We start from the raw sequence: 27,574 nt of genomic DNA on the forward strand, positions 1-27,574 counted from the left end.
GCAATATTGAAATCAAGAAAAAGTAAGAAAATGGGACCCATCCATAAGGAATACATTTATTCTCGTGTCATAAAAGCAAAGAAGAAGCATTAGACTGCACTCTAGTTCCATTCAGCACTGTGTATTATTGCATTAAAGCTTAACCGGATGGAAGAAGTTCAACTTCATTCACAACTTCTTCAGCAGATCCCTGAACCCCGACTGGGACGAGTCCACACAGAAGTCTGGTCCATCTTTCAGGGCGACACTGTCGAGCAGAAGATCAGAATACAGGTCGTAGTCTTTACATTGGGGGTGGAGGAGCTGGCATCACAGTGGCGAGACACTTACTGAATGATGGCAGGGCAGGCAGGCGGCGGCACGCTCACCTCCAGGGAGCGAAAAGAACTTTGTTCAGGGCTGTTCCAGTTTTCAATCGGCCAGCAGAGAGCACATGTTTCTTTGGCTGTAAGATAAACCTTACAACATTAACTCCACACAAAGAGATGTTAGACTCCTTTAAACTGCAATGACATTTTGGAAACCTCCCTAATGGGGCCCCCTTGCTGCTGCGCTGGATTTGGGGCTGGGTGAGTTGAGGCAATCATTATAAAAATGTAAGAATTGGCATGTGCTACAAATCACTTCAATCACTGTCACCATCAAAATCACAGAAAGAGCTTATTTCCAGTTTCTCGACACTTTAACTGCAAGTCTTTGCCCTAGAAAAAATATTGTAACTCATGTGTGTCTACATAATAGTTCAATCTTGCCAATCCAACATGAAACTGAAATGAAAAAGCAAGAAGTGAGAGTCAGTACAGCCGCCTGACTGTAGGAGGCAGTGCTGAGCAAACATGTATTTAGCCAACACAGCCTGGAAGTTAGCATCAATATTTTTCAGCAACTAATGGATGTTTTTTTATTATTAGCTTTTCAATTGATTCCTATGACCAACAAATGTTGACTGATCCTCCATCATTACGTACGGTGACACCAATCTGATCAAACCCAAAGCTTAAAGGGGTCATATTATCCAGATTTTCAACAATTTCACATGGGTCTCATTAGACCAAAAACATTGAATTCAAAGTTGATTGCACCAAATCCACTTTTCCTTGATTTTCATCCATTTGAATATTACATCATATGAGCTGCATTCAAGATCTGCTGTGTCTGTCAAGGATTGCAGGTGGTGTGAGGATGGACCCAAGCACAGACTCACAGAGTTCTACAAAAACCAGAGTTTATTGAAGTCCAGGGACCACCAGGGTGACGAGAGGAGCAACATGACGACACGTAGACAAGATAGTCCGACAAGGACAACAGAGGGAGAGGGGTTTAAATACACAAGGAAGGGGTGGACACAGGTGGAACACAATGATGGGCACACACAGAGGGAGAAGATCATTGGTTGATTGGAAACACGAGGTGAGACACACAGGGGCAGACAGAGACCTGAGGTACGTCCGAATTGTCCTTCCTAACTCCTTAACTATCGACTTTTCCTTAATCCCGGAAGTGTTTTGTGTGACTGTCCGAATTCTCAATAAGCAGGAGGCTTGTTGCTTCCTTTACAGCCTCCTTTAGCCTAGGAACCACTGATGAATCCTTTATCAAAGGAGACCAGCTCATGCTGCCCCACAATTCCTTGTGGCGACAACATTTAAAGGGACCCGCTCATCCCTGCGTTCAGGTAAACTCACGATGTCGGAAAAAGGGAGCAGATCATGTAAGTTACCAAAGCAATAATCTGCCCCGAACAACTTTAAATCATCTAAAACCCAAATGAACTTTTTGTAGTCCATTTTCGGAAACTTGTAGTTCTTTTCCCCACAATGGCGGACATGGTTTCACAAAGTGAAAGTGCGGTCCGACTGCCACACAAACGTGATTGCCTTTCACTAACTCCTTTAGGAAGCCTCCTAACACCTTTCCTTAACCCTGTGACATCATCCATGGGGTTAAGGTAAAGTCCATAGATAAGGAGAAAGGAGGGACAATTCACACGTACCCCTGACAGTGTCTGTGTGAGCTGGACTGGCTCCACCCACACTTGCAAATTTCGGGAAGAGACTTCCTCTGGTGGTGCCATGTGCCAGAGTAGAGCTGCCTAACTGTGGGAGGAGTCAAATGGAGGGCCTACCTTGATTGGGATTGGCTAAACCCCCGATGACACTATATAGGGTTTGATTTCTGATTGGCTGGTTGGAACAACACACTTTTTAAAAACTGAAACAAGCCTAGGAGAGTGAGGACAGACTGTCTTTACTTCTGGGGCGTCGTTCCAGGTATGGGGACGATTATTAGGGTTGGAAAACCATTAGAAAGTGAATTCTGCATAATATTTCCACTTTAAACAGCCCCCTCTCTTTCTTGGGGTACCACAGTGCTCTGACCTGGGACCCCACATCACATTCTATGCTTTGCTGTATTTGTGACTTAAATCAGTAGCTAGTACAGTAGTTACTACAGTATGAAGTAACTTTTTACACGATCCTTTGAATCACGTTTTGGTTTCTGCCAAACTCAGATCCTCATGCTTGTCGATTTCTCTGCTTCTAATACATCAAGTTTGAGGTTGAAGGTTCCTCTTCCTGGATCCAACTCAATAAAGTGCAAAAGCTAAGCATAATCAGTGTTATTCGCTGCACTTGTCAGAGGTAATAATATTTTAGCTGCTTGGTGTATATTCACGGTTTGGGAATGTCTAGTAGTAGGTACCAATATCCAAGTCATAGTTACAATGACATCATACTATAAGTTGTCTCGAAGGTGTAATTAGACTTACCTGTAGATGGCCTCTCAATCATTTGATTGCTGATTTCCCCTTGGAAAATCCCACGGTCACTGTGAAGGTGCAGTACGTTGGTTTTTACCGCAGGTGGAAACACAGACCTGCAGTTCTAGTATTTGCCTCACACTCAAAGCAGTGTTCAGATCGAGCTCTTTGTTGAGGCTTCGTGTAAAGAATCACCAAATACATGTGATGAAGATGCGAACAGAACGAACAATTGGGCTTACAGAGCTTTGAGGTACAGTACAAGGTTGGATGCTTTCCGACACAGCTCCCTGCCATCAATCAGTCTCTCCCTGGAAATCAAAGGCTGCAGTAAGTTGAGTTTGGACCAATTCTAGAAACGTTTGTCTCGTCTTAACAATAGGACATTGAGACTTTTGAAATGTTGAAATAAAAGCAAGAAACAGTGGAGTGCTGTGACATGATGAAAGCGTTTCTGAGGTTTCATTGTTCACAGTGGCAACTTGAAAAATGTAAAATACAAACTATTTCCAACCGCCACAACTCTTCCCAGTGGTGCTTGTCCACTCAAAAGGGTCTTGCTTTAGGAAGCGGGTTTGTTCAGACTTCTCTGCAAACTCTGGTTCGGGTCAATAAATGTATGAACGAAGTGTAGGACATCTCAGCCTCAGACATTTTAATAAACCAAACACGATGTGAAGTCACTGCCATCTCTGAGAAACAAATCTCTGACGCTGCTTTTGCTCCTTCACTCATCTCTAAAATGTTTCAGAGGGTAAACACTCAACCACTACTAACATCCTAGAGCCTATACTGCACAGTAGTGGAAATTATGAAATATCAGTTCCATGATATAGTGTAGCTTACTATTTACCATTCTGGTGTAGAGGATTGTGGAATTCCTGTCATTTCTGAATAGAATATAATATAAATGGACTTTGGGATCTTTGTACAAAACAAAAAGAAAGAAAATAAAAGGACTATAGGAAGCCTACTAGATACTTTTTCACTGAAAAATTAAATACCTCATTACGTAAAGCCCTCAAAACGGCCTGTTTTTATTAGCCAACAAAATGTATTGTTTTGTACTGGAGCTCACTTCAGAAGTTTATGTCATATTTAAATGAATGAACAACCTGAGCTTTTTTACTATTCTAAATAATTTATTTTTTAAATAAATACATTTTCTGCTGTTTAATATTTAAATGTTTTCAGCATAAAATGTTTAAATATTTCTATTTGTAAAATTAACTTAAATTGGGGTCAAATGACATATAAATATGCAATCAGCCTGTGTACTTTAAGATGACATACTGTATATTCCAACTTAAAAACTTGCTTTTCAGAGCTTAACTTTAAAATAAACCATAATAATTCAATAAATCTGAAGCCACTCACCAACAACGTCCCTGAGCTCCTCCACTGCATTGTCTGAGTGTCTAAACACACAGGTGCAATAGATTTTCAATTGGTGGGTGGAGCAGGAGGAGCTTAGACCCAACACCTATGTTGGAGCTTCATCTCGTGTTTAAATGTAGAACTACACTTTCACCTGACCCAAGGTGGAGTGGACAGAACAGGTTAGAAGTGAGGAAAGGTTGAGCGTGTTGGGAGAGGGGTTTTCTTCTGGAGTAATGGAGCATTTGGAGTGCCATTTGTTCTCTTCTTCATTTTTTTTCATTTTTGACAAACCAGTCACAACGTCACAACGTCACAACGTCACGTCGAAACTGGAGAATCTAACGTGTAAAGCAAGCCTTCTGATGGTTTAATATGTAATAATGTAAGACATTTTCAACTGACTATGTAATAACGCCACATTTTGTAATGACATTTTTGAACACATTTCTTCATAAACCTTGTCACGTTTTACATCAACTTGTTACACATTGTAACAGTTATTTTCAAAATGCGGGTTAAATGATTAAACGCACTCAGTTGCACTTACAATCTGGTTTCATTTCTTCAAGAAAATAGAAATGACTGGTGGAAATACTGATTGGCTCGTAACTTTAAACATCTGCCAGCACTACAGCAGGTGATCCAAAAAGTTCAACCTGATTTACAGCCCTGCGTTCTATCATCGCTGTGTTGGCAGGATAAGAGCAAAAGCAAAAGTGACATATAATTCTAGTCCAACTGAGTCTAAATTGTTTTTCCTCATTGTTAAACATAGCACTATGTATAAAGAGCAAACTTTATAACATCCATCCATCCATTCATTTTCTCTCGCTTATCCGTTTCAATTATGACATTCTCTTAAAAAAAAGTGGAACGCCCACATTTTGTAATAACAGTTTTATATATAGATTACTAATATATAGGTTACTTATCTATTGTTTAATACCAGAATGTGTCAGGGCGACTAATAGGAATCCTGAAACAATAAACATAATAATACTCACATTATTTCAGTCACTTCACAGTTTTCATTGGCAGGCCAAATCGTGGTGCTCTCAACTAGAGTTATTTCAGTTGGGTGGTCAGTGGTGCTCAGGCTGCAGCGACATCCACCTCGGAACAGGCAAAAATACAACTTTTTAACAAAGTAGATTTGTTTATTGTGTAGAACCACAACAATTTGGGGAATAATCTGGTATGTGGCCATTTCTGAAATAAGAATTTGGCTAAAAGTAAATCAAGTAAATTCCAATATGTTTGATGGTGGTGGTTAGTAGTTGAGTAAGACATTGTGTTTTGTGAAGTATGATTATTTTATAGATTTTATAGATTTTTACGCACTGGTTTCGTCCGAATCCCACACATGGAGAAGAGACCTTTCCAATTCCTGCAAGACTGGCCTGAAGGGGATCCGTTTGGAACAGAAAGCCTTATTGTTCTTGAGGATGACACTGTCCACCAAAAAAAAACAAAGTATTTAGGGTTTTTTCATACATTTAATCCACAATAACTGGTCAATTATACGTTTTGTTATTCCTATCAGCTTAAAAAATGTCTCTAGCTTCTTGCTTGTCATCAGTTTCCGGTTGCCGCCACTGTATCGGTTCATGTGAGAGCTAAGTTCTACCAGGCGGTGTTGGTTCAATACGCTGCTTTTTTCAAATATATTGGCAGTCTTACTCGATGTTGGCCGAGCAAGGGAATGGTTGCACCCTCATGTGCAGGGATTGTACATCCTCCACATCAAAATCATCGTTGTTGGTGAGAAATGGCGGACAGTGTATGCAATGTTCTGTGAAGTGACATGGAAAACACGTTTAACCTTCACAATTTGGCTATTTTAAGTCATCATTGTTCAAGTAAAAGAAAACGCAGAATGTGCACAGTTTGCATTGGAAGTGGTATACCTATGACAGAACCAGCTCCCTGTAGAACGACTTTTTCCACGTAGGAAGGCTGAGGAATTGTGAGCGACTCAGTGGTTTTCTCCTCTGGAGTAGGTTCCGCTTCCGGAGTGATCCACCTACATGATACATTCTTTACCGAGAAGTCAACTCACAGGAAATTAACGCTCGGCGCATACAAATAATCTTCTTAATCAGAAAGGAAATGGCCGATATCAGATACCAAAACTCACAAACACTGACGCAAGCAGTTATATCACAGCAACACTTATTCGATCTGGATAAAAATGAACTGCAGCCTTTCTTTGCAACAGGAAATCACATTGTATTGATCCAGAATACTGGAATACTGATACGAGTATCAGAGGGTATCATATGTGTTTGTTTCATCTCACATTATATAGTATTTCAACAATTTCACATTGGTGTCAGAGGTCCAACAAGGTATTCAAAGTGTGTTTCCCCAATTCCAGCCTTGGTCCTGAATTTCATCCAGTCTAAAAGTCCCTCTAGGGAGCGCTGCTGAGAACAGGCTGTCTCTGTGTCTGTCCACGCCGACTCCACCACACTCTCAAGAAGATCGGTGTTGCCAGATTGGGCGGGTTCCTGCCAAATTGGGCTTCTTGGCGACCCTGTTTGTGTTCCCGTTTTTCTTTGTTTATTTAGTGCAGTCGTGTTTTATTTTCTTTCCTTTATTAGTGGAATTGCAGAGGACAGTGCACATTAATGGACACTCAGTACAGTTACTTTGTGTAAATGTGCCAGATTTAGCCATGGGCCACTTTCTATCCATAGTCCTCATTTAAGACAGCAATTATTTAAAAACAAACAAACACGAACATAGAATATATACACTATTTACAACCACCCTGCAATATAAACAAATTCCCCAATCTATAACATTTAATCAAGTCTTTCAATTGATCACAAGATTGATTAGCCTTTAGCCATAGTTTGAGTTCTTTTTTAAATGCTGTAAAAGTGGAAGACTCTCTAATAGTATTTGGAAGACCATTCCAGCTTGTTAACCCTTTCACTGAAATGGTGTTTTGTCCAGTGGTGGTTCATCTGAATGGAACCTCACAGTCTCCTCTGGTGGCTGATTATTGTCTTTTCATCTAATAAATTCCACCAAAGGGGGAGGGCCAAACCATGGAGGGATTTGTAGACAAGACAAGCGCGCTTCAAAATTCTGAAGTTTTCAAAACTCAAAAGATCATATTTCTCTAAAATTGGACAATGGTGAGAGGAGCAGGGTTTTTTTGGGGCAAAAACTTGATGGCTTCTTTATTCAGCTGTTCTACGGGTTTTAGTGCAGTGATGCCAGCAAATTACCAAACAGTAAAATAGTACTCTAGGTGAGAGAAGGTCATACAACGAAGAGGTCCCATATTATGACATGTTCTTTTACGCATATAATAGTTTTACAGATTCAACATGAGTTTGTACAGAGGTTAAGATTTGACCTGGTTTTTATTGAGGTGGGCGGGTTTTATATTGTTTGGGGTGGAAACATTGAGTCAGACCTGGCAACCCTGGAGAAGACATGCTTTCCGGTACCATGTGTTAATGTTTACGGTGGATTTATCGCTCTGGCTCGTAGAAACGCTGTTTTCCAATGATACCCATTTGAACCATGATCTGACCCAGAAGGCGAGGCTGCTGAAGAGGATCAGACTCTGCTGCTGCAGCAGGACTTTTCAGGACGTTTAGTTAAAAAATATTATGTGTCTGAATATGTTACTTAGTTTGGTCGTATGTGTTGTTACAGTTACTGCCTGTGGGAAGGACCAAGTGAGTATCCGCTACCAGAGGGATTGGTTATTTCCCTGCATGATGGCATGAAGGAAAAATCTGTGAATCGCCTGTTTGAGCGCACATGTTGGTAGACACTTACCTCAAAAGCTTTTCAAAAAATGGCAAATGCATGAATGAACTGACACAAACCATGCTGCCGTCTGCCAGTGTCGCGCTGGAATAGAAAGATTAGAATCAGATCACTTCTGCCATCCGGCGTCAGAACATCGTCCAACTAATACATTCACAGGAAGTGAACCTTCTCAAGGTTTAAAATCATAGGTACGTATATTTATTGATTTATTTATCCATCAAAATAAATGCATTATTTAGTTATAATATCATTCATTTATCAAAATCAGACAGTGTTTCATCTTGTATCAGACAGATCAAAAGGCGATCAATTGCGATTATTAAGTTAAAGAATTGTAATTGAGTTGAGTGAAAACAGCTCTTCCTCTGTCCCCTCGGTTTATTTCATGTATTATGTGATGTATTTTCTGATGCCTGCAGAGGACGTGAAGTAGACGGGGTGTAACCTCAGTTATATCTGTGTCTCTCTCCGTCAAATGGAACGATTGTTGGCTTTATCTATGTTTACATTAACTAGGTCGCGTTAGAATAACTGAGAAAGACGCGGGAAATTTTACCTCATTATTGTTGTGTATTTTAGGATATTTTTTTAGTAGCCTTTTAAAGAGAGAATAAAATCTGATTATATGTGATTTGAATCAAATAAAGACTTAAAGTTCAGTCCCTTGTTTTGTGAGTCTTGCAGTACAAAGATATGACGACTTTTAAAAGAATAAACCAAATTAGGCTGAATAAATTTTTTTGGATGCATTGAGAAACGAGTTACTGTAACTTGCCCTGGTTGAATATAAAGTATATGAATAAAACCCAATACGATGTCAATGGGGCGAAACACAATGATGTTTATGGTAATAATGGTTATTATACATTCTGGAAGTCCCATATAAGCTAGTTCTATTTCCAGGATGCTTTCAAATAATCTATTATTGTTAGTTTAAAAGTTACAGGAATAACTGAAAGTTACCAGATATGGCACTTGACCAATAAAGGGTAAACTTGATATCATCCAAATTACATTAATGTCACATTTAGCACCAAAACTCTTTATTTTACCCAACAATTATTTATTTTTATTGTGATTCCTGCTCAAAATTTAGAATGTCCTCTTGACATATACTTGAATTCAGAAACAGTCTGATCGTGTTTGACATCCTGGTTCAGTCCTTCCCTCGAATTAACTGAAGTCAGCTCAGTCAGCCTTTCCTAACTGTATTCACACACACTTACACGGACTGAGTGAGGCGGCAGGTTTCATTGGGGTACCACTTAATGATGTTTCTCACTGTGGATTGGTCCGGCTGCTTGGTGTTTCTCCTGGTGCAGCGACAGCCGTTGTGGGCTTGAGATGGTCCAACATATCGATAGTGAAGAAATAAAAATGATACCCAAAAAAATATGCAGTTGGGAAGTGTCTGCGAGATGAAAAGACATAAGACTCACTTTGTCGCGAATTGTCCATTCTCGGTTGTTTTGCATTTAGAAAAGAATTCAGCATTGCGGGTCCATTTCTTTTAAGCTGGATGGGCTCTATGATGGGGTCTTCGAATGGCTGTTCATTGTGCCAGTCGGCTGGCCAGTCCATGTTCCATTCAGTGGAATCTTCGACGGGCTGTTCAGTGGAATCTTCAAAGGCGTCTCCGGTAGGATTTCCAATGGGGACTTCAAATGGCTGTTCAGTGGGCTGTTTGGTTGGATGAGCCAAGTCTGTAGAAGGCTGGGTAGAAGGTTCGGTGTCGGACCAATGAGAATCGTCAGGAAATCGCAGGCAGAACTCTCCAAACTGCACAGAGCTGTCATCTCCCGGGCTGGTTGGCATCCTCCTGTTCTGACCTACATAGAAAAAGGCTCCATTTACATGACAATCATTGACTGAAAACAGATTTTGGCATTTTTGTTCCACGTGTTTAAAAGGACACACCTAAACACTGAATAAACACTGAAATTGTTATTTTTGTTGTTGTTTTTTCAATACAGGCAGACACACATGCACAAAGAAAACACTACGATGTAAACATTCAAGCTTCTTCAAACTGTGTTGTTTCCTCGTACAGGTTCACTCACTTTCTGCTGTATGTGGGAAAATGTGTCTGCACTTGATGATGGTGTTGTAAATGTACAGTGTGGAATCCTCCATTGTTATTATCTGGAATGCACATTTTCTGTTTGAAGGCTCATGCTGTGTCTGATTGCTGCTCCCTGCCCTGATGTGTTTCACATTTAGTGTGGGTGCATATTAGGCTTCTGTTGGTGTGTCTCATTTGCCAGGTCGTCAGTGTTCCTCATGCCAGTCGTTCCAGCGTTCCTGTTCCTGGATCCATGTGTCTGACTTCTGTCCAGCAATGATTCTCCAGTGATTATTGGATTGTGGTTTTTATGACTACGCCTGTCCTTACAACCATCTCCACCCTCATTTTCCCCTGCCGGATAGTGCATTTTGAATCGTGTAGAACTTTCTACAATCGTAGTACACATTATCAGTTATTTTTCATTCCATGTTAACCTTGAACGAAAAACAATATTGGCGAATGTTTGACTTCTGATTCCTTAAAGTTTTCAAACCCTGCTTTTATTTAAGTCAGTGATTATAGGTATTAGTTGGCTATTTCAAAAATTAACTTCTTCTCTCAGTTAGTCCTGTCTTGGTATCCGTGATGCTATAGTTGATTATGAATAAATATATACTTTGGTAGTCCCTTGTCGCTTCTTAAATGTTTCCTAAGAGATCCAGCAATTCCAGGAAAAAAAAAATTATTTTCCTCTGTGTAGCGAAAAACAACAGCTTCAGATAATACTAAAGATAATGCTAATGTTAATGCTAACACCTGGTTCAATAAACAGAGTAGCTCAAGAGTTTTATAAAAGTTTTTATGTAACACGAGTAAAAATCCCATAAAATAACGAAAAATACATTACTAATTTTACAAAATTAGAAATCTAAATAAGCCATGTTGTTACAATGACATGGAATTATTCACACAAAAAAAAAGAAAAAATCCTGAATAATTACAGAAGTTTTAAGTGACTCCACACTGTTTTTAATAAACTAATGATTGGTATTCTAACATTAAATTTTCTCCTTTTAAAAGTTCTTTAATCTGTGACTGTAACATGCTGAAAAATAATTGCAAAACACAATGTTATTCTGAGTTTAAACAAAAAAGCTTTTTTTAGTCCACTAGTTATGAGACATGAGACAACAGGGCAGGGAAAGCTTTTTGAGAGTGAGAATTTCAGCCTATTTTGAGTTTCCTTTTTACCATAAATTGTAAAATACAATGTCACTTTGTTCAGTTTTACACTTTGTTTTTGTTACATATTAATAACTGATTTGTGTATCTTAAGACTGGAATGTCACAAAAGTATATAAAAAAAATGAGCCTTAAAATGTTGCAATAGTTGAATTTGATAAAAGATGAATACATTTTAGAAACTCGTCAAACAAAATGTTGTAATAATCAAGATTCTTAAATATTATATGAATGAATATGGTGTAAAACGTAGTTTGAAATCTTTGGTATTAAGATGAATAAAGAAATGAGATCTTACCCTCCAGAGTCTCTGCAAGCAGAAGAGTCAATAAAAGCAGACGACTGATGATGAAGAGGACCATCGTAGAATCAAATGGAAAACACGTTTATCTTTGAAGACGGGCTTTTTATTCAGAGGATGAGCTGTGCTTAATGTTTACAGACGATTTATAATCTGCAACAAAGCAGGAAGGAAGTTTGAAAGCTGAAGAAGCTGATCTCTTCTCCTATCTCTGAGTGTGATAAGCCTTCCTCTCGTTTGTTTCTAACACCATCAGACCGAAGCGGGGAAACATTTTCATTGTAAGTACTGAGAGGGAGTCAAAGCATCTTTCACTTCTCAAATAAAGTCATTTATTGCCATTTAAAGCCCAGTCGATTCAAATATAAGGCCCGTGGGCTTAAACCAAGCCGGCATCGCGGTGTGGAGCGGTCAGGAGAGGCAAAGCCTCACCGTCATCATGGAAAGCATCACACATTGTATTTATCCAGCACCCATCCAACAATCCATCCAACCAACAATGAAAACATGTAAATCCTTGCGAAGCTATCATTATTATTATTATTATTAATATTAATATTATTATTATTAATATTATTGTTGTTATTGCATAATGCAGTGTTACCACAGAACATCGGCATGTTGGCGTCGTTATCAAAATACTTTTGAAGGATAAAAAAGAAATACAGTACTGCAGGTTTGAACCTTTACACCTTGCCCCAAAATGTTCAAATAGAATAGCACATTTCAAAATATTCGGACAGCATTTATTGACATGATGATAGAAGAGGCAAAAAGAGGCAGAGAATATACACTGACACCAACAACAAGCTTTAATGAAGCTACTGGCAGATACAAGGTTATTTTTCAGTTCTTTATGATATGTACGCTAAAGCTGTAGGCTTCATGCTGGATCCTTTTCTTATTTTACTTCGGTAAGCATTAATCTATGTAATGTGTACACATTTTGAGCAATGATTGCGACTTCTAGGCTAATGTATTAACTGGCAGTGGGGTGCTTTGCTGGGAAGTCTAGGTAGCAATGGGTGTCATCTTCGACTGATGCTGTTTCATTATTATCTGGAACCATCTATCATTTGGATCAACACAGATCATTCGGTGATGACGTGTACGAAGTCTGTAGAGAGAAAGCAAGATGATGGCCTCTGTTATTTTATGGTACTGGATGTTTAAAATGAATTCATCAAACATGAACAAACACAAAGTAGCTACAATGGAAGAGTAGAATTTCCGCTTGGACTTACATAATAGCTTTGATGCCACACTCTTCTGTTGATTGGACTATGAAGTCCTGAAAGTAACGGCGAGGTATCCTCACTTTGCTATAAGCAATGCAGCAAGCTTGTAGTGAAAAAAGAAAATTGTATTGTGTGATCCAACGAAATGTCAGAGATAATTCTAATGCAAGCTACGGACTGTACAATTAAGCAGCAAACACCCGAGTAAATGTTTCTTTTCATCCAATTTTTGAAAAGAAAAGGTAGCAAACTTTAAGACAGACTCACAAGCTCCAAAGGGACGTCTCCTCTGGTGGACCCTGGACTGGGTAATGGTATCACCAGCCGTCATGAACTCTGATGCTTCCAGGTTTGGTGAAGAAGAAATGTCTTGGTCTCTTAACAGATGTGACACATGACAACACTGTTTAGCAAAAACCACATTAAAGCATTTGATAATGAATATGTACCTTTAAAATGATCACCAAGGTCATTGAAGGAAGCCAAACAAAAAAAAGATCAGGTTTTGGAGAGAATAAAGAACCACTGTGTTTTTTGCTGTGCAGTGACATAAAACTTACTTGATATCAGTACCGGGTCCGGGTGGAGTTGCCTGATACAGGTTCATCTTTTCAGTCTGGCTGACTTCCTGTAATTGATCATGTTGTAGGAGGCCGCTCCCTCCAGACTCTAGAGAGCAAACATCCAGTAGTTCTCAACAGATTTCAACTCAATGGACACTATTCTCCATTAGTCTCAGAATAAAGTCGTTTTAATTTGAAAGTCCAGTCTCTGTGCAGCTCAATTAGCAAAAAACATCCATCAGCAATAACATTATAACCACTGTCAGGTGAAGGGAGGAGCTCTGATGTCCTCCACCACAGCTCATGTGAGTGGGGTGGATTAGGCTGCTGTTAGGATTTGAGTTAGTTTGACCCTTTTCGGGTCAGAAAATCTCCTAAAACTGTAGCTTTAGTGAGAGTTCCTAATCTGCTGTCAGTACTAATCAAAATACTGTTTTGATCAATGAAGTAAGGAAAAGAAGAGTAAAGGTAACAGGGTCAGAGGTGTCACTCTATGGTGAATAAATACAGTTCATATGTATCAGTGATACATATGAACTGTATTTATTGATTTTTCAGTCCCCTTTGTTTACCTCTACTCCCTGTATTTAAACACAGTGAAGTACTTTCTCTTCATGTGTCAAACCTGATCGTTACTTGAGAGACGTACCAACACAGGGGAAGTCAAACATGGAACTTTTGTCAGACAAACTAAGTCCTGCCTGCTCTTATTTTCACTCATTACACCCACCCGTCTCTTTTTGAGCAGTGACTAGTAAGTTGTTATAAAGGCCTATGATGTAGTCCAAAACCCACGGAGCACGTGGATCAGTACAAACTTCCTCACCGTCAGTTGTAAAGAATCTGTCCAAACAAAGAAAAACGGGTTGAAATGACATATAATCACAAAGCGTCAGTTATGAAGCGTTCAATGGTGAGGTGATCAATTGCTGGTTGTCATCTTAGTCTCATGATGTCATAATGTGAGCAGCATGATGAGGAGGACTGTTTAATTACCACTTCTAATTGAACCAGCACATTTATTGGTTCATTCTTGGGGTCGAACAGCTGCTGTGATTTTTGCCATTAATTGCCTTGTTAGAGAACAGCAAAGTACTGAAACATTAAAACATTGAAATGTTTAGAGAACGTCACGTTAACTTCACCTATAAATGTTAGAGTGCATCCTGGATTTTCACCCAAAAGTGTCCCCAGCGAAATAGTGAAATAGATTTGGCCGGGTTTTATTTTCCCTTGTCAATTTTAGTTTGGTTGCTCTGAATTATCTGGTAGGATGGCTGGATGGATGGATGGATGGATGGACGGACGGATGGACTTACATAACAGTCTCTATGGCACAGAGTTCAGACATTGGCTGGTGTACGAAGCCCTCTACTGCACTGACATTGAGGACTGCTGAGGAATAAGTGAGGCAGCACGTCGGGTTCATCCCTGGAAACAGAAATACAACTGAATAAGTTCAATTCAATGCAACGGAAAGTGTGAAACAACCTCAGCACTGCACAAGCAGCAAAAGACTTTGTCAGCTTCTAGCGAACTCTGAAAAGGAAGCAAACCTCAAGGAACCAAGGAACAAGACTGGACAAATATATCCTAAACAATAGTCGGTATGGTTTTAGGAAAAATCCTTCCACAGCTATGGCGATAATGGAATTAACTGAAAGAATAGCAAGAGAAACAAACGATACAAAACATTTTGTAAGTATTTTCACAGAGTCACAAAAGGCTTTTGATGTAATCAACCACTCAGGACTACTTTGGAAACTAGAAAAATATGGAATTAGAGGTATTGCTCAAAGATGGATCAAAAGTTATATAGAGAATGGAAAGCAATTAAATTAAATGAGGGTTTATTATATAAATGAATGACTTTACAAAAGCATCGGATACATTAAAGAGTATTTTAGTTGATGACTGTCATGATCGGCTCTCCTGCAGCCCCTTAGGGGGAGGGGTTATTGGCTGCAGGTGTGTGCTTTTTTCCCTGCAGTGTGTTTCAGGTGGGCGTGCCTGGAGGTGGTGTTTGGGATGGAAGAGCTGGCTGGGTTAATTACCAGGATTCAGTACAGCTGCGGGTAGCAGGTGGAGGCGTTTTGGAGGAGTGGCTCTGCTTTTTAAACGGGCTCCTCACTCCACTCGACGCGGGACCGTAAAAGCAACAAGAGTTAGTAGTTGTGGTGTTTTGTCTGTTAACTCTACCTCTTGCTACCTGCTCATCCACTCTCTCACTCCTCCTCATCATCATAGTGACATCGTCAACACTCCACGCTCGGGCCCAGCCAGCACCAGCTCTTCCCACACCGCCTCGGCCGCCGCCCACTGGACCACAGGTTCGACCTGCTCTGCCCCAATCTGCTCTGTACTCGGCTCTGGTGCTGACATCCGGGAGCCCCCGTCCGGACAAGGACACGTCCCCTCGCTCCGTCAGCCTGACTCCGTCCACGCTAGCCTGACCCGTGAGCCACTCTCCCCAAAGACTTTATCTCTTCTGGAGGAGAACTCTAAAATTATTATTTTTATGATAAATAAAATCCTTGATTCCCTTCATCTCTGTTCTGGTGACTTTCTGCGCTTGAGCCTCTGTCTCCCCGCCGTAACAGTACGGTCCCGCCAAGATGAGCTCAGCAGATCACCAGCCAGGATCAGATATGGACCAGTCTCTCCAGCAGTGCCTCTCCAGCCAAGACGCCAGACTGGGTCAGCATGACGCCTTTCTGCAGAGCCTAGTAGCCAACAATCGGGCAATTCTAGACCAGGTGGCCAGCCTGACCTCCCAGGTGGCCAGCCTGACCTCCCAGGTGGCCAGCCTGACCTCCCAGATGACCAGCCTGACTGTCCAGCAGAACCCGGCCCTCCGGTTACCTGAGCCTTCGGTCTCAGTGCCAGACCTGGGTCCACCTCCTGCAGCCCACTTCAGAGAACCCTTTGCTCCCGTTCCAGAGAGGTACGCAGGTGATCTGGGATCATGCCAGGCCTTCCTGACCCAGGTGGGCCTGGTGTTTGAACTACAGCCCCAGTCCTATTCCTCCGACCGATCCCGGATTGCCTACCTTATTGGACTCCTGTCCGGAACCGCCAGAACTTGGGGAACAGCGTTGTGGGAGGGCCAGGCTCCTGAGTGTCGCTCGTACCAGACGTTCACTGAGGAAATGAAGCGGATATTTGACCACCCAGTTCGTGGAAGGGAGGCCAGTGACCGACTCACCCTCATCCGCCAGGGCAACCGCAGTGTGGCTGAATTTGCAATCGAGTTCCAGACCCTAGCAGCGGGTAGTGGTTGGAATGACCGTTCGCTCCAGTCTGCATTCTACCGGGGATTGCAGGATCACCTCCAGGATGAGATCGCCACCCGAGACCGAACTGAAGACCTTGACAAGCTGATTAAACTTAGCATCCAGATCGACAACCGTCGCAGGGAGCGTCGCCGCGAGCGATCTCTGCACTGGACTCCTGCACTCCCCAGACAGCCGCGGGCAGATTCCCCAGGTCCTAGCTCCGAGCCAGAAGCCATGCAGATTGGACATGCCCAGCTCACCCCGCAGGAGAGACAACTACGCCGGTCCAATGACGCTTGCCTCTACTGTGGTGAACTGGGACACTACATCACCCGTTGTCCTACACGCCCGGGAAAAGGACGGGCCCACCAGTAGTAAGGGGGTTACTGGTGAGCCAAAACCTCTCTGATGCCCCCCAGCGACTCCAATTATCCGGGACGCTCTGTTTCCAGGCCCAGACTCTGATGGTCTCTACGTTAGTGGATTCCGGAGCAGAGGAGAACTTCATGGACTACCAGTTGGCAGAACAACTAAGCATCCCGTCTGTCCCCTTGGAATCCCAATTAGAAGCCCGGTCTCTCAACGGTCTCCATCTGGCTCGGGTCACCCATAAGACTGTCCCCGTCACTCTGGTGCTTGCAGGTAACCACCAGGAGATCCTCTCCTTTCACCTCATCGACCACTCTCGCCCCCCGCTGGTTCTTGGGTACCCTTGGTTGCGTACTCACAACCCGCGGATCGACTGGGTGAGGGAGGAGGTCAGTTCCTGGAGTGCCTACTGCCTTAACCACTGTCTGTGGTCGGCCCTGACTCCGTCTACGCCCACCAGGCCTGCACCCCCGGATGCCACGGACCTCTCCCTGGTCCCTGAGGCATATCGTGACCTGGCTCCAGTGTTCGATAGGGACAAGGCTCTCTCGTTGCCCCCACATCGCCCATATGACTGCCCTATTGACCTCTTACCAGGAGCCACGCTGCCTCACAGCCGCCTGTATAATCTGTCCCGACCTGAACGCACCGCCATGGAGACCTACATTCGGGAGTCCCTGGCTGCAGGCCTCATTCGACCATCTTCTTCTCCAGTAGGAGCCGGGTTCTTCTTTGTGGGCAAGAAGGACGGCTCACTACGACCGTGCATAGACTTCCGGGGACTCAACGACATCACCATCAAGAACCGGTACCCTTTACCTCTGCTCAGCTCTGCGTTCACTCCCCTCCACGGCGCCACTATATTCACCAAGCTGGACCTTCGAAACGCCTATCACCTCGTACGCATCCGTGAGGGGGATGAATGGAAGACTGCGTTCAACACACCTCTGGGACACTTTGAGTACCTTGTGATGCCCTTTGGACTCACTAACGCCCCTGCAGTTTTCCAAGGACTCATGAACGACATCCTCAGAGACATGGTTGACCGCTTTGTCTTCATCTACCTGGATGACATTCTTATCTACTCCCGCAATGTTAAGGAACACACTCAACATGTCCACCAAGTCCTGGAGCGTCTCCTCAAGAACCGGCTCTATGTAAAGGCGGAGAAATGCGAGTTCCACAAGACCACGGTGTCATTCCTGGGCTACATCATCTCGCCAGGGGAGGTGAGGATGGATCCCAGCAAGGTCTCGGCGGTTCAGGATTGGCCGCAACCTGAGAATCGGAAGCAGCTCCAGCGATTCCTCGGGTTTGCCAACTTCTACAGACGATTCATCCGGGACTACAGCAAGACCGCTGCTCCCCTGACCGCCTTGACTTCAACCCTTCGACCATTTGTTTGGACTCGTGAAGCAGCCCAGGCCTTTCAGACCCTCAAGCTCCGGTTCACCTCAGCGCCTATTCTCGTCCAGCCAGATCCCGGTCGTCAGTTTGTGGTAGAGGTGGACGCCTCAGACTCGGGGGTGGGAGCGGTGCTCTCACAGCGTTCCGCGTCAGACAATAAGCTCCATCCCTGCGCATTCTTCTCTCGACGTCTCTCTCCGGCAGAACGCAATTACGACATTGGAAACCGGGAACTATTGGCTGTCAAGATGGCCCTGGAGGAATGGAGGCACTGGTTAGAGGGAGCTGAGCAGCCATTCATTGTATGGACGGATCATAAGAACCTGGAATATATTCGCTCTGCCAAGAGACTAAATTCTCGCCAGGCCCGTTGGACCCTGTTTTTTGGGCGTTTCCGGTTCACACTCACCTATCGCCCAGGATCCCGCAATGTCAAACCAGATGCCTTGTCCCGTCAGTTCTCCATTGAGGAACCCCCATCTGAACCTGTCCCGATCCTGCCTAAGACCTGCACAGTGGCCTCTCTCACCTGGGAGATCGAGGCCTTGGTCCAAGAGGCCCTCCGGCTACAACCGGACCCAGGTGGTGGACCTGCTAACACAATGTTTGTTCCTGTCCCTGTACGCTCCCAGGTCCTGCAGTGGGGTCACTCGTCCCGGTTCTCCTGTCACCCTGGCGTCACCCGCACCTTGGGAGTGGTGCGTCAAAGATTCTGGTGGCCTACCATGGATCGGGACACCCGGGAATTTGTAGTGGCCTGCACCATCTGTGCCCGCAATAAGACCTCGAACCAACCCAGTTCCGGTCTCCTCCAGCCACTGCCCATCCCGACCCGCCCCTGGTCCCATATTGCAGTGGATTTTGTCACTGGCCTGCCAACTTCTAAGGGTAAGACCACCATCTTGTCTATTATTGACCGCTTTTCAAAGGCAGCGCACCTTGTGGCCCTACCCAAGCTACCCACTGCGAGGGAGACGGCAGACCTGCTGGTTTCTGAGGTTTTTCGTTTGCATGGCATTCCCTTGGACATTGTGTCGGACCGAGGCCCTCAGTTCACGTCAGAGGTTTGGAGGGCGTTCTGCACCGCACTGGGAGCTAAGGTGAGCCTGTCTTCGGGTTTCCATCCGCAGTCTAACGGGCAGACAGAGCGACTCAACCAAGAGATGGAGACCCTTCTCAGATGTGTAACTGCAGAGAACCCCTCAGCCTGGAGTGACCATCTGGCCTGGGTTGAGTATGCACATAACTCGTTGGTCAACTCATCTTCTGGCCTGTCTCCCTTCCAATGTTCCCTGGGTTACCAGCCCCCCCTCTTCCCGTCCCAGGAACAAGAACTGGCGGTTCCTTCGGTACAGGTCCATGTCAGGCGATGCCGTAGGATCTGGAGGCAGGCCCGGGCAGCGCTACTCCAGTCATCCCGCAAGATGGAACGACAGGCTAATAAGAAGCGCTCTCCGGCCCCTTGCTATATCCCTGGGCAGAAGGTGTGGTTGAGGGCCAAGGACCTTCCACTGCGGGTGGAATCAAGGAAGCTCGCCCCACGCTTCGTGGGTCCATTCGAGATCCAAAGGATCATCAACCGGAGTGCGGTACGGTTGAAATTACCTGCCTCAATGCATATTCACCCCACTTTCCACGTGTCTCAGGTCAAACCGGTGAAGGAGAGTGACCTGTCCCCTCCGGCCCGCCCCCCTCCACCACCCAGGATGCTGGATGGTGGCCTTGTCTACACCGTGCGGCGATTGTTGAACGTTCGTCGCCGGGGGCGTGGTCTCCAGTACCTGGTGGACTGGGAGGGTTATGGTCCGGAGGAACGTTCCTGGGTGCCCCGAAGTCGCATTATGGATCGGGAACTCATCCGGGAGTTCCACCACCTGAACCCGGGGCAACTCAATTGTACGCCAGGAGGCGCACGTAAGGGGGGGGGTACTGTCATGATCGGCTCTCCTGCAGCCCCTTAGGGGGAGGGGTTATTGGCTGCAGGTGTGTGCTTTTTTCCCTGCAGTGTGTTTCAGGTGGGCGTGCCTGGAGGTGGTGTTTGGGATGGAAGAGCTGGCTGGGTTAATTACCAGGATTCAGTACAGCTGCGGGTAGCAGGTGGAGGCGTTTTGGAGGAGTGGCTCTGCTTTTTAAACGGGCTCCTCACTCCACTCGACGCGGGACCGTAAAAGCAACAAGAGTTAGTAGTTGTGGTGTTTTGTCTGTTAACTCTACCTCTTGCTACCTGCTCATCCACTCTCTCACTCCTCCTCATCATCATAGTGACATCGTCAACACTCCACGCTCGGGCCCAGCCAGCACCAGCTCTTCCCACACCGCCTCGGCCGCCGCCCACTGGACCACAGGTTCGACCTGCTCTGCCCCAATCTGCTCTGTACTCGGCTCTGGTGCTGACATCCGGGAGCCCCCGTCCGGACAAGGACACGTCCCCTCGCTCCGTCAGCCTGACTCCGTCCACGCTAGCCTGACCCGTGAGCCACTCTCCCCAAAGACTTTATCTCTTCTGGAGGAGAACTCTAAAATTATTATTTTTATGATAAATAAAATCCTTGATTCCCTTCATCTCTGTTCTGGTGACTTTCTGCGCTTGAGCCTCTGTCTCCCCGCCGTAACAATGACGACACAACCTTATTTTACTCAGGGAAAAATATACAGGAGACAATGGAAGTAGTAAATGAAGAACAGAAAAAAAAAAAAAAACATTGGTTTGATTAAAATAAATTAGTTCTCAATGTTAAAAAAAAACAAAATATGTAATATTCAATGACAAAGCAAACACCATTAATGTATCAATAAAAATAGATGGGACGGACGTTCAAAGGGTTAAAGAAATAAAATTCTAAGGAGTCGTCATTGATGAGGACCTCAAATGGAAGTCACATATAAATTATATAAAGGGAAAAATAGCCAAATCTATCGCAGTGTTACATAAAGTCAAATGGTCTCTAAATCAATCTTCTTTACTCACTCTATATAACACAATGATTATACCACATTTAACTGACTGTTAAACTGACAGGTTTTGTCTAAAGCCAATAAAAACAATATTGCCAATGAACATCCAAGAAAAGTTTGAAAAAAGAGAGTCACTATTATTTGAAAGGAACAGATATCTTAACAAAAAACAAAAAGGAAAACAGCTTTAACTCCAAGGTAATGGAACGAACTGTCACAGTGACAGGAATCAGTTTATGGAACGCACTTCAGAAAGAAATAAAAGAATCAGGAGCTCTCCTGGAAGTCCAGAAAGTCATCAAATCAGCAATGTTAAAAAAAGAATGAAAAATAGATCTGAATATAAGTAATATGAGATATTTGATTAGAGCAAAAACATGAAAAATGCTGGTTATCTTTCTTTTTCTCTTTATTATTGCGTGTGTTACTTTTTTGTGTATATTGTAGATACTGTACATAGAATGCTTATAAATCTGTAAATATTTGGAATGTTGAACATTGTGTAAAGGAAGGTACTGAAAGGCAACTAAGGGCCAGATATAATAAGAGTAATCGTCTCTTCTGCTCCCTTTTGTTCAAAATGGGTTAAACTGGAAGTTTTTGTCACAGTTTCTTTTTACTTTTGAATGAAATAAAGAATTACAACAACAACAACCAACTGACCAGCGTGAGGAGGACCGGTGACGGCACTATCAGCTGCAGAGCTTCTGGTCGGAGGCTCTTGTTGGGTCATGGCGGGTTCTGAGGCAGTCAGGCTTGACGTGGGAGAACAGCCCAGGAGACACATGTGACACATGACAACAGTGTTTAGCAGAACCACAGTACAACGCTTACAGATCTACGTCTGACGCACCAAGAAGATAGATGCTTCAACACTGACCAACAACGTACCTCATCTCAGGTCTTGTAGGTATTGCAGGTTGCTGTGTTGAGGACAACGTTGCCGTCTTGTTGACTGATGTGAACATAAAACAACATGTATTTGTCTCAAGGTTTGGAAATTCACTGTGTCTCACCAGCAAAGACAGAGAGGCAAAAAATAGGTCGGGTGGAAAAAGTGTCATTCTTTGAAATGAGGAGCGATGCAGGTCTAAAGCAGGAAATAAGTGTGATTGTCCCAGGCAGAGGATGTCTTCGTACCCTGAGTGAAGCAGTCCGTCAAAAGACTCAAAGTCTAAGATTATAGTGAACTATGCGTATTAAGGTGAATGTAGCGCTCACACTGAGATGTCGTGTCAGCAGAGGAGTGGATGGACTTCTGAACAGATGGAGGAGCGATACAGAACTCGCTGAAGTGGATCTCTTGGTCAGGGCTGCTTCGCTTCTGCACAAACACTGAAAAACAGAAGCCAGCAGTTGTGAGGTGAAAATGAATTTCCCAGCAAGAACAAACCTTAAATGAAATGAGAGGATATTAATGAACGTGTCCAGCTGAGGGAGCTTCTGAGGCGACTCTCACCTGAGAGAGGATCCAGGTGGAACCAGAAGGCGATCAATCCCACGTTTAGGAGAAACACAGCAACCTGGAGAGTCCAGTGCATGTCTGCGTGTGTGTCTGCGTGTGTGTGTGTGTGTGTGTGTGTGTGTGTGTGTGTGTGTGTGTGTGTGTGTGTGTGTGTGTGTGTGTGTGTGTGTGTGTGTGTGTGTGTGTGTGTGTGTGTGTGTGTGTGTGGACTGTTAAAGTGAACTTCTTCCACTGAACGATAAAAAAGGAGACGCTCTTCTAATAGCTTCATCAGTTCGAGGTTCGAGATGAAGCAATCGACAGTAAAACAACTGCATCATCAACATAATAAAAAAAAATCCCCCAGAGTGGCTTTGCGGGTGTTTTCGAAAACACAGTTTGGTTTCTGTCAGGTCTTTCAAACACACTCCACCAATCTGCTCAAACTAACCCCCCAACATGAACTTTATTTGAGGCAGGTCTGAGGTAACAAGTAATAAAATACATCAGTTAGATTCAAGTGACGATAAAAGTAAGACATCACTGTAAACTCCTGCAAACAGATCCTCCAACATCAGACCGCCTGGACTGGAATAACTTAGAAATAATTTCTATGAATTGAGGTTTTAAGTGTTTGAATGTGCTTATGAATGCAGGAAATAGGAGCTTCTTTCCATCTGAGTGTATTTCTCATATGAATCAATAGATAGAGCTGTTTCTCTGCTTTTTTAAAAAAAACCATGTCTATATAAACACCGTGCTGCCCTGAATAAGGAAGAAGAAGAGGAGAGAAAAAATATGCTTCTCTCTGATTTGCTCACTGAAGTAACTGCCAGCAAAAAAATTTAAACCTGATAGAAAAGAAATTGCTATACCTGGACAAGCATCCTCATTGGCTAAAGGCTGGAAACACTGAAAACAGCTCATATTACTAAAATAACCTACTTTTAAAAGGTAAACGGGCCAAAAACCCTTGACTTAATTTAATTTAATTTAATTTAATTTAATTTAATTTAATTTAATTTAATTTAAAAAGAACTGGAAAGAATAAATAAAAACAACTGACTTAAATAAAAACATTTTACAAAATAAATCAAAACCAAAGTTTAAAAATATATAAATAAAAGAACATAAAATGAAACAACAAAATAAATAAAATATAATGTTAAAATAGTTCAAAAGATAAAGAAAAAAAATTATTCAATTTTAGATCCTCAAACAATTATGAACAACAAATAAGATAATACAATAAATGGCAAAACATCTGTCGCAAATATAGCAACAAAAAAAACATTGAATGATTACAGTGACCAAAATCACCAGAAAAGATATCAATCATTAAGACAGTTAGAAATGTATTCAAAAATGTTTTAAATTAGGTGAAAATTAAAAATGTATTAATGAATTAACAAAAATAGCTCAAACAAGGAACTTCTCAGCTGTACATGCTGGAAGCATCACCTCCAGCATGTACCTACTGTCCAGCATGGTGGAGGCAGTATCATGGTTTGGGGATGCATGAGAGCTGCTGGTGGTCATCTCACCGTCTGTGATGGCACATTGAACTCTACCATGTATTGTGTCATTCTCCAAACCCACATGCTCCCTTCTGTCCGTACGCTCTCCCTCCGGGGTCAAAACTGGATGTTTCAACAAGATAACGGCTGTTGCCACACATCCAGGGTGTGTTGAACTTCTGAGAGTGTTCAGCTCAGTCCCCGGACATTAGCCCCATTGAAAATATGTGGTGGATTATAAAAAAGGCTTGTAAACCAAAGAGGTCCTGTCATGTCAGGGTTGCGTACGGTCAAGAATCTGGCGATACGATACGTATCACAATATCGGAACATTTAACTGGACTCTTGAAAAACCTTCTTCCTGTGTTTAGTATTTTCAAGCGATCAACCATTTACTGTATTCATCTGACTGTACTGCAGTGAAAGTATAGGTTCTCTTTCTTCCAGTATGCCATGCAGTATCGGACCTAACACTGGTATCGGTATCGGTATCGGTGCATCCTTACTTTATTGTTGCACAAAACAAAGAGTTAAATTAGACTTGAATAAGACAAAAGACGTATTTAAAAGAGGTTTATTCTGGAGGATAATGAGGGTAATACAAAGCCTTCCCAACAAGCCACACCAAAGCAAAATCTTGGATTAAACCAAAAAGCAGACTTGCACATTAATAAGAGAACCGAGATCATCTGAAGCGTCTCACTGGGTGAATCTCTAGAAGCGGGGCGGGGCGGCACATTGGACCGAGCTGACCGGTCTAAAGAGAAACCTTGTCCACAGCGTTCATGACCTTCTGGACCCAGTCTTCTTCTTGGTTCACGCAGAAGGTTTTTAACTTTCTGGTAGTGAAACTGTGAAGGAGAGAAACACAATCATTGATCTGACAAAAGTAAGTTAAGAGTATCAGAAGCATTAACAGTTTTTGAAGGAGTGAGCAGCTCTTACATGACGCCGGGCTGAGGGCAGCGTTTGTCTGTAATGAAGTACGAAGTGATGTACTTCTTGGAAATGGTTCTCGGGTAGTATTCGAAGCAGCAGTCGTCTGATGTAAATCCGACAAAATATCGAGGCAATTCTGATTCAAATGGCAAATGGCTGAGTCATAGTTTTTTTTTCTTTTTTCACAAAATGTTTTGGATAGAAATGGTAGTAAACATCAAGACAGACTCACCAGCTGCTGCAGCGATGACAGTGATCGGCTGCGAGGTCGTCGTGAACTCCGATGCCTCCAGGTTTGATGCAGAAGAAATTTCTTGGTCTCTTAACAGACGTGACACATGATAACAGGGTTTAGCAAAAAAACTCTTTAAAGCATTCAATTATGAATATCTACTCTAAAGAAAAAAAAGATCACCAAGAACATTGCAGGAAACCAAAAAAAAGATCAGGTTTTGTAGAGAATAAAGAGCCACTGTATGATTGGATGTGCAGTGACATAAAACTTACTTGACATCAGTGTCAGTGTCCGGGTTCATCTCTTCAGTCTGGCTGACTTCCTGTAATTGATCATGTTGTAGAAGGCCACTTCCTCCGGACCCTAGAGAGCAAACACCTTAGACACTAGTACTTCTGAACAGATTTCAACTCAATGGACATTATTCTCCGTTAGTCTCAGAATAAAGCCCTTTTAATTTGAAAGTCCAGTCTCTGCTGCATGTGTCAACCAAATTTTCTTAGACATACAGTAGGTGAAAGATGTTAAACATGTTGCCCGTCATAGATGTTACAAATGGAAGAATAATGTACGGAGAGTCATTTTGCCAAACACACGCACAATGACCATAAAATATAAAACGGTTTACCACTTCTGAGGTTTGTTCAAATTTTCACAAAGGTTTGGACACATTTAGGGCATGGATGCAGCAGGGAGAAAGTCCTAGAGGCCTAAAGTTACAACATAATTTTCTGATGAGAAGGCATCTAAATGTTACTCAAATCTCAAAGGGCGTGGCCATAGCAGCCCTCCGATATTCCATTCGTCGCCATCAAACAGGAAGTGATGTGTAATTCAGCTAATACATGCATCTGACTGAAACTTTACATGTATTGTCACAGTCGGTCCTCATCACATCCACAGTCCAACCCGCATCGTCAGTCACAACACTACCTGGGGGATATGCTTCCATTTCCTGACAAGCAAGGATGCGAGGAGCTTTAATGTTGAGATGGTTATGTATGAAGCTGCAGAGCTTCGGAGCAGATAGTGTGGCCATGCTGACTCCTGTCCATCAAGTATGTGACTATTAGCAGAGGACCACAGACCAATGGAAGAAGGTGGTCGAGTCTGAAGAGTGAGCTTGTGTCCAGAACACAAGGTGCCAGGATGTATCACAGGAAACAGGCAAACATTGGGATGTTCTACGATGTTCTATGCAATTCTGAGAACTGCTAACATCTTGGTGCCAGATACCACAGCACACCGTCAAAGGTCTGTTGGAGTTCATACAGATCAGATGTTTTTCATTCAAAACAGGAGCCTGCACAATAGGAAACTGCACTCCACTTACAGTTACAAAGACTGAGAAAAGCACATTGGAGATACTGAGAGACGTACCAACACAGGGGAAGTCAAACATGGAACTTGTGTAGGACAAACTGAATCCTGTCTGCTCAGATTTTCACTCATTACACTCACCCGTCTCTTTTTTTGTTTTGCACCAGGAAGTATTATTGAAGACAGCAGAACTTGAAATGGTTCATTTTTTAAATTTTACAAGTTTTCGTGACAATAAATTCATCCACACGTCTTTGCAGTCAAACAAACATTTGGAGTCGTGTTCCTTTAAGGATTGTCCTGCCGTCATCTTACTCTCAAGGTCAAAATGGGCTGTACATTATGGTGAAGCGGTGAAGTGGTGAAGTTTCATCCAGTCGCTCCAGAGCTGCTATCGCTCACTGCCAGGCCAGCTGTTAGCTTTAGCATCATTAGCATTATTGTCTGTAGTCAAAAGCTGTTCTGTTACTATTTCACTAAACTCCTGTTTGAAGGAGGAACAACTCGGTAACCTCAAACTAATTCATTCCTCCTGAAATCCCAAACGTCAGCAGCATTAGCATTAGCCTCTGAGATGCTATCGCAGCCTCGGAGCAACTTCAGCTTCCCTTTTCTGGTACTTTTTCTCAGTCGCTTTCCTTTTGTTGCCGTTGCTTCATGAATCTCTTTCTGCAAAGAACCACCGACTCAGTTTGTCTCACCTGGAGGAACGTGTGAGGCGGCCAGAGCGAGCACCAGGAAAACCACATTGACTCTGACAGCACACCGCATCCTGTCAGCCTGGGATCGAATACGTCTGTGGGTCCAAACCACATTTATAGAGGTATC

The 27,574-nt window shown here is 43.1% G+C and overlaps 3 protein-coding genes across 8 annotated transcripts; all 3 read right to left on the reverse strand.

Moving 5' to 3' along the window:
• Nucleotides 1-42: 42 nt before the first annotated feature.
• On the reverse strand, nt 43-11,639 carry LOC308124023 (uncharacterized protein). Of its 2 annotated transcripts, XM_080486796.1 has the most exons (12): nt 11,482-11,639; nt 9,376-9,765; nt 9,163-9,274; nt 7,943-8,017; nt 6,049-6,164; nt 5,822-5,933; nt 5,483-5,592; nt 5,146-5,254; nt 3,004-3,072; nt 2,771-2,829; nt 331-445; nt 43-247 (listed from the first exon to the last, which is right to left on the reverse strand). In XM_080486796.1, exons 1-12 carry the CDS (start codon nt 11,543-11,545, stop codon nt 169-171), a joined length of 1,410 nt encoding a protein of 469 aa, XP_080342922.1. In that variant the 5' UTR covers nt 11,546-11,639; the 3' UTR covers nt 43-168. The 2 variants fall into 2 exon arrangements, with proteins under 2 accessions (XP_080342922.1, XP_080342923.1); XM_080486797.1 differs by lacking the exon at nt 3,004-3,072.
• A 572-nt stretch (nt 11,640-12,211) lies between these two features.
• Nucleotides 12,212-23,034, reverse strand: LOC308123773 (uncharacterized protein). 4 transcript variants are annotated; one of them, XM_080486433.1, is made up of 10 exons: nt 22,751-23,034; nt 22,513-22,626; nt 22,183-22,246; nt 21,955-22,046; nt 14,605-14,716; nt 14,016-14,128; nt 13,283-13,391; nt 12,990-13,099; nt 12,729-12,825; nt 12,212-12,601 (listed from the first exon to the last, which is right to left on the reverse strand). In XM_080486433.1, exons 1-10 carry the CDS (start codon nt 23,025-23,027, stop codon nt 12,496-12,498), a joined length of 1,194 nt encoding a protein of 397 aa, XP_080342559.1. In that variant the 5' UTR covers nt 23,028-23,034; the 3' UTR covers nt 12,212-12,495. The 4 variants fall into 4 exon arrangements, with proteins under 4 accessions (XP_080342559.1, XP_080342561.1, XP_080342560.1 ...); XM_080486435.1 differs by having other exon boundaries at nt 22,183-22,214; nt 22,308-22,626; nt 22,751-22,989; XM_080486434.1 differs by having other exon boundaries at nt 12,213-12,601; nt 14,112-14,128; nt 22,751-22,995.
• A 1,778-nt stretch (nt 23,035-24,812) lies between these two features.
• Nucleotides 24,813-27,532, reverse strand: ccl36.1 (chemokine (C-C motif) ligand 36, duplicate 1). 2 transcript variants are annotated; one of them, XM_080486661.1, is made up of 5 exons: nt 27,448-27,532; nt 25,699-25,789; nt 25,424-25,512; nt 25,198-25,294; nt 24,813-25,103 (listed from the first exon to the last, which is right to left on the reverse strand). In XM_080486661.1, the coding sequence occupies exons 1-5, from the start codon at nt 27,515-27,517 to the stop codon at nt 25,010-25,012; spliced, it is 441 nt and encodes a 146-aa protein (XP_080342787.1). In that variant the 5' UTR covers nt 27,518-27,532; the 3' UTR covers nt 24,813-25,009. The 2 variants fall into 2 exon arrangements, with proteins under 2 accessions (XP_080342787.1, XP_080342786.1); XM_080486660.1 differs by having other exon boundaries at nt 25,198-25,327; nt 27,448-27,530.
• Between the last annotated feature and the right edge of the window lie 42 nt (nt 27,533-27,574).

This window comes from Lipophrys pholis, assembly GCF_963383615.2.
Source record: "Lipophrys pholis genome assembly, chromosome: 18".
Classification (NCBI taxonomy): Eukaryota; Metazoa; Chordata; class Actinopteri; order Blenniiformes; family Blenniidae; genus Lipophrys; species Lipophrys pholis.

What these genes read in the sequence shown, in the direction of transcription:
- LOC308124023 (XM_080486796.1), bottom strand. Translation starts at nt 11,545, where the DNA reads ATGGTCCTCTTCATCATCAGTCGTCTGCTTTTATTGACTCTTCTGCTT. An exon ending in TGCCGCCTCACTCAGTCCGT is followed by an intron (nt 8,018 to 9,162) that starts GTAAGTGTGTGT and finishes TTTCTATTCCAG; the next exon opens with CGCGACACTGGCAGACGGCA. An exon ending in TTTTTTGAAAAGCTTTTGAG is followed by an intron (nt 6,165 to 7,942) that starts GTAAGTGTCTAC and finishes TGTATCATGTAG; the next exon opens with GTGGATCACTCCGGAAGCGG.
- LOC308123773 (XM_080486433.1), bottom strand. Translation starts at nt 23,027, where the DNA reads ATGAAGCTATTAGAAGAGCGTCTCCTTTTTTATCGTTCAGTGGAAGAA. An exon ending in CCTACAAGACCTGAGATGAG is followed by an intron (nt 22,047 to 22,182) that starts GTACGTTGTTGG and finishes TCCCACGTCAAG; the next exon opens with CCTGACTGCCTCAGAACCCG. An exon ending in TGTGGCATCAAAGCTATTAT is followed by an intron (nt 12,602 to 12,728) that starts GTAAGTCCAAGC and finishes TTCTCTCTACAG; the next exon opens with ACTTCGTACACGTCATCACC.
- ccl36.1 (XM_080486660.1), bottom strand. Translation starts at nt 27,517, where the DNA reads ATGCGGTGTGCTGTCAGAGTCAATGTGGTTTTCCTGGTGCTCGCTCTG. An exon ending in GACACTGACACTGATGTCAA is followed by an intron (nt 25,513 to 25,698) that starts GTAAGTTTTATG and finishes ACGTCTGTTAAG; the next exon opens with AGACCAAGAAATTTCTTCTG. An exon ending in TGTCATCGCTGCAGCAGCTG is followed by an intron (nt 25,328 to 25,423) that starts GTGAGTCTGTCT and finishes CATTTGAATCAG; the next exon opens with AATTGCCTCGATATTTTGTC.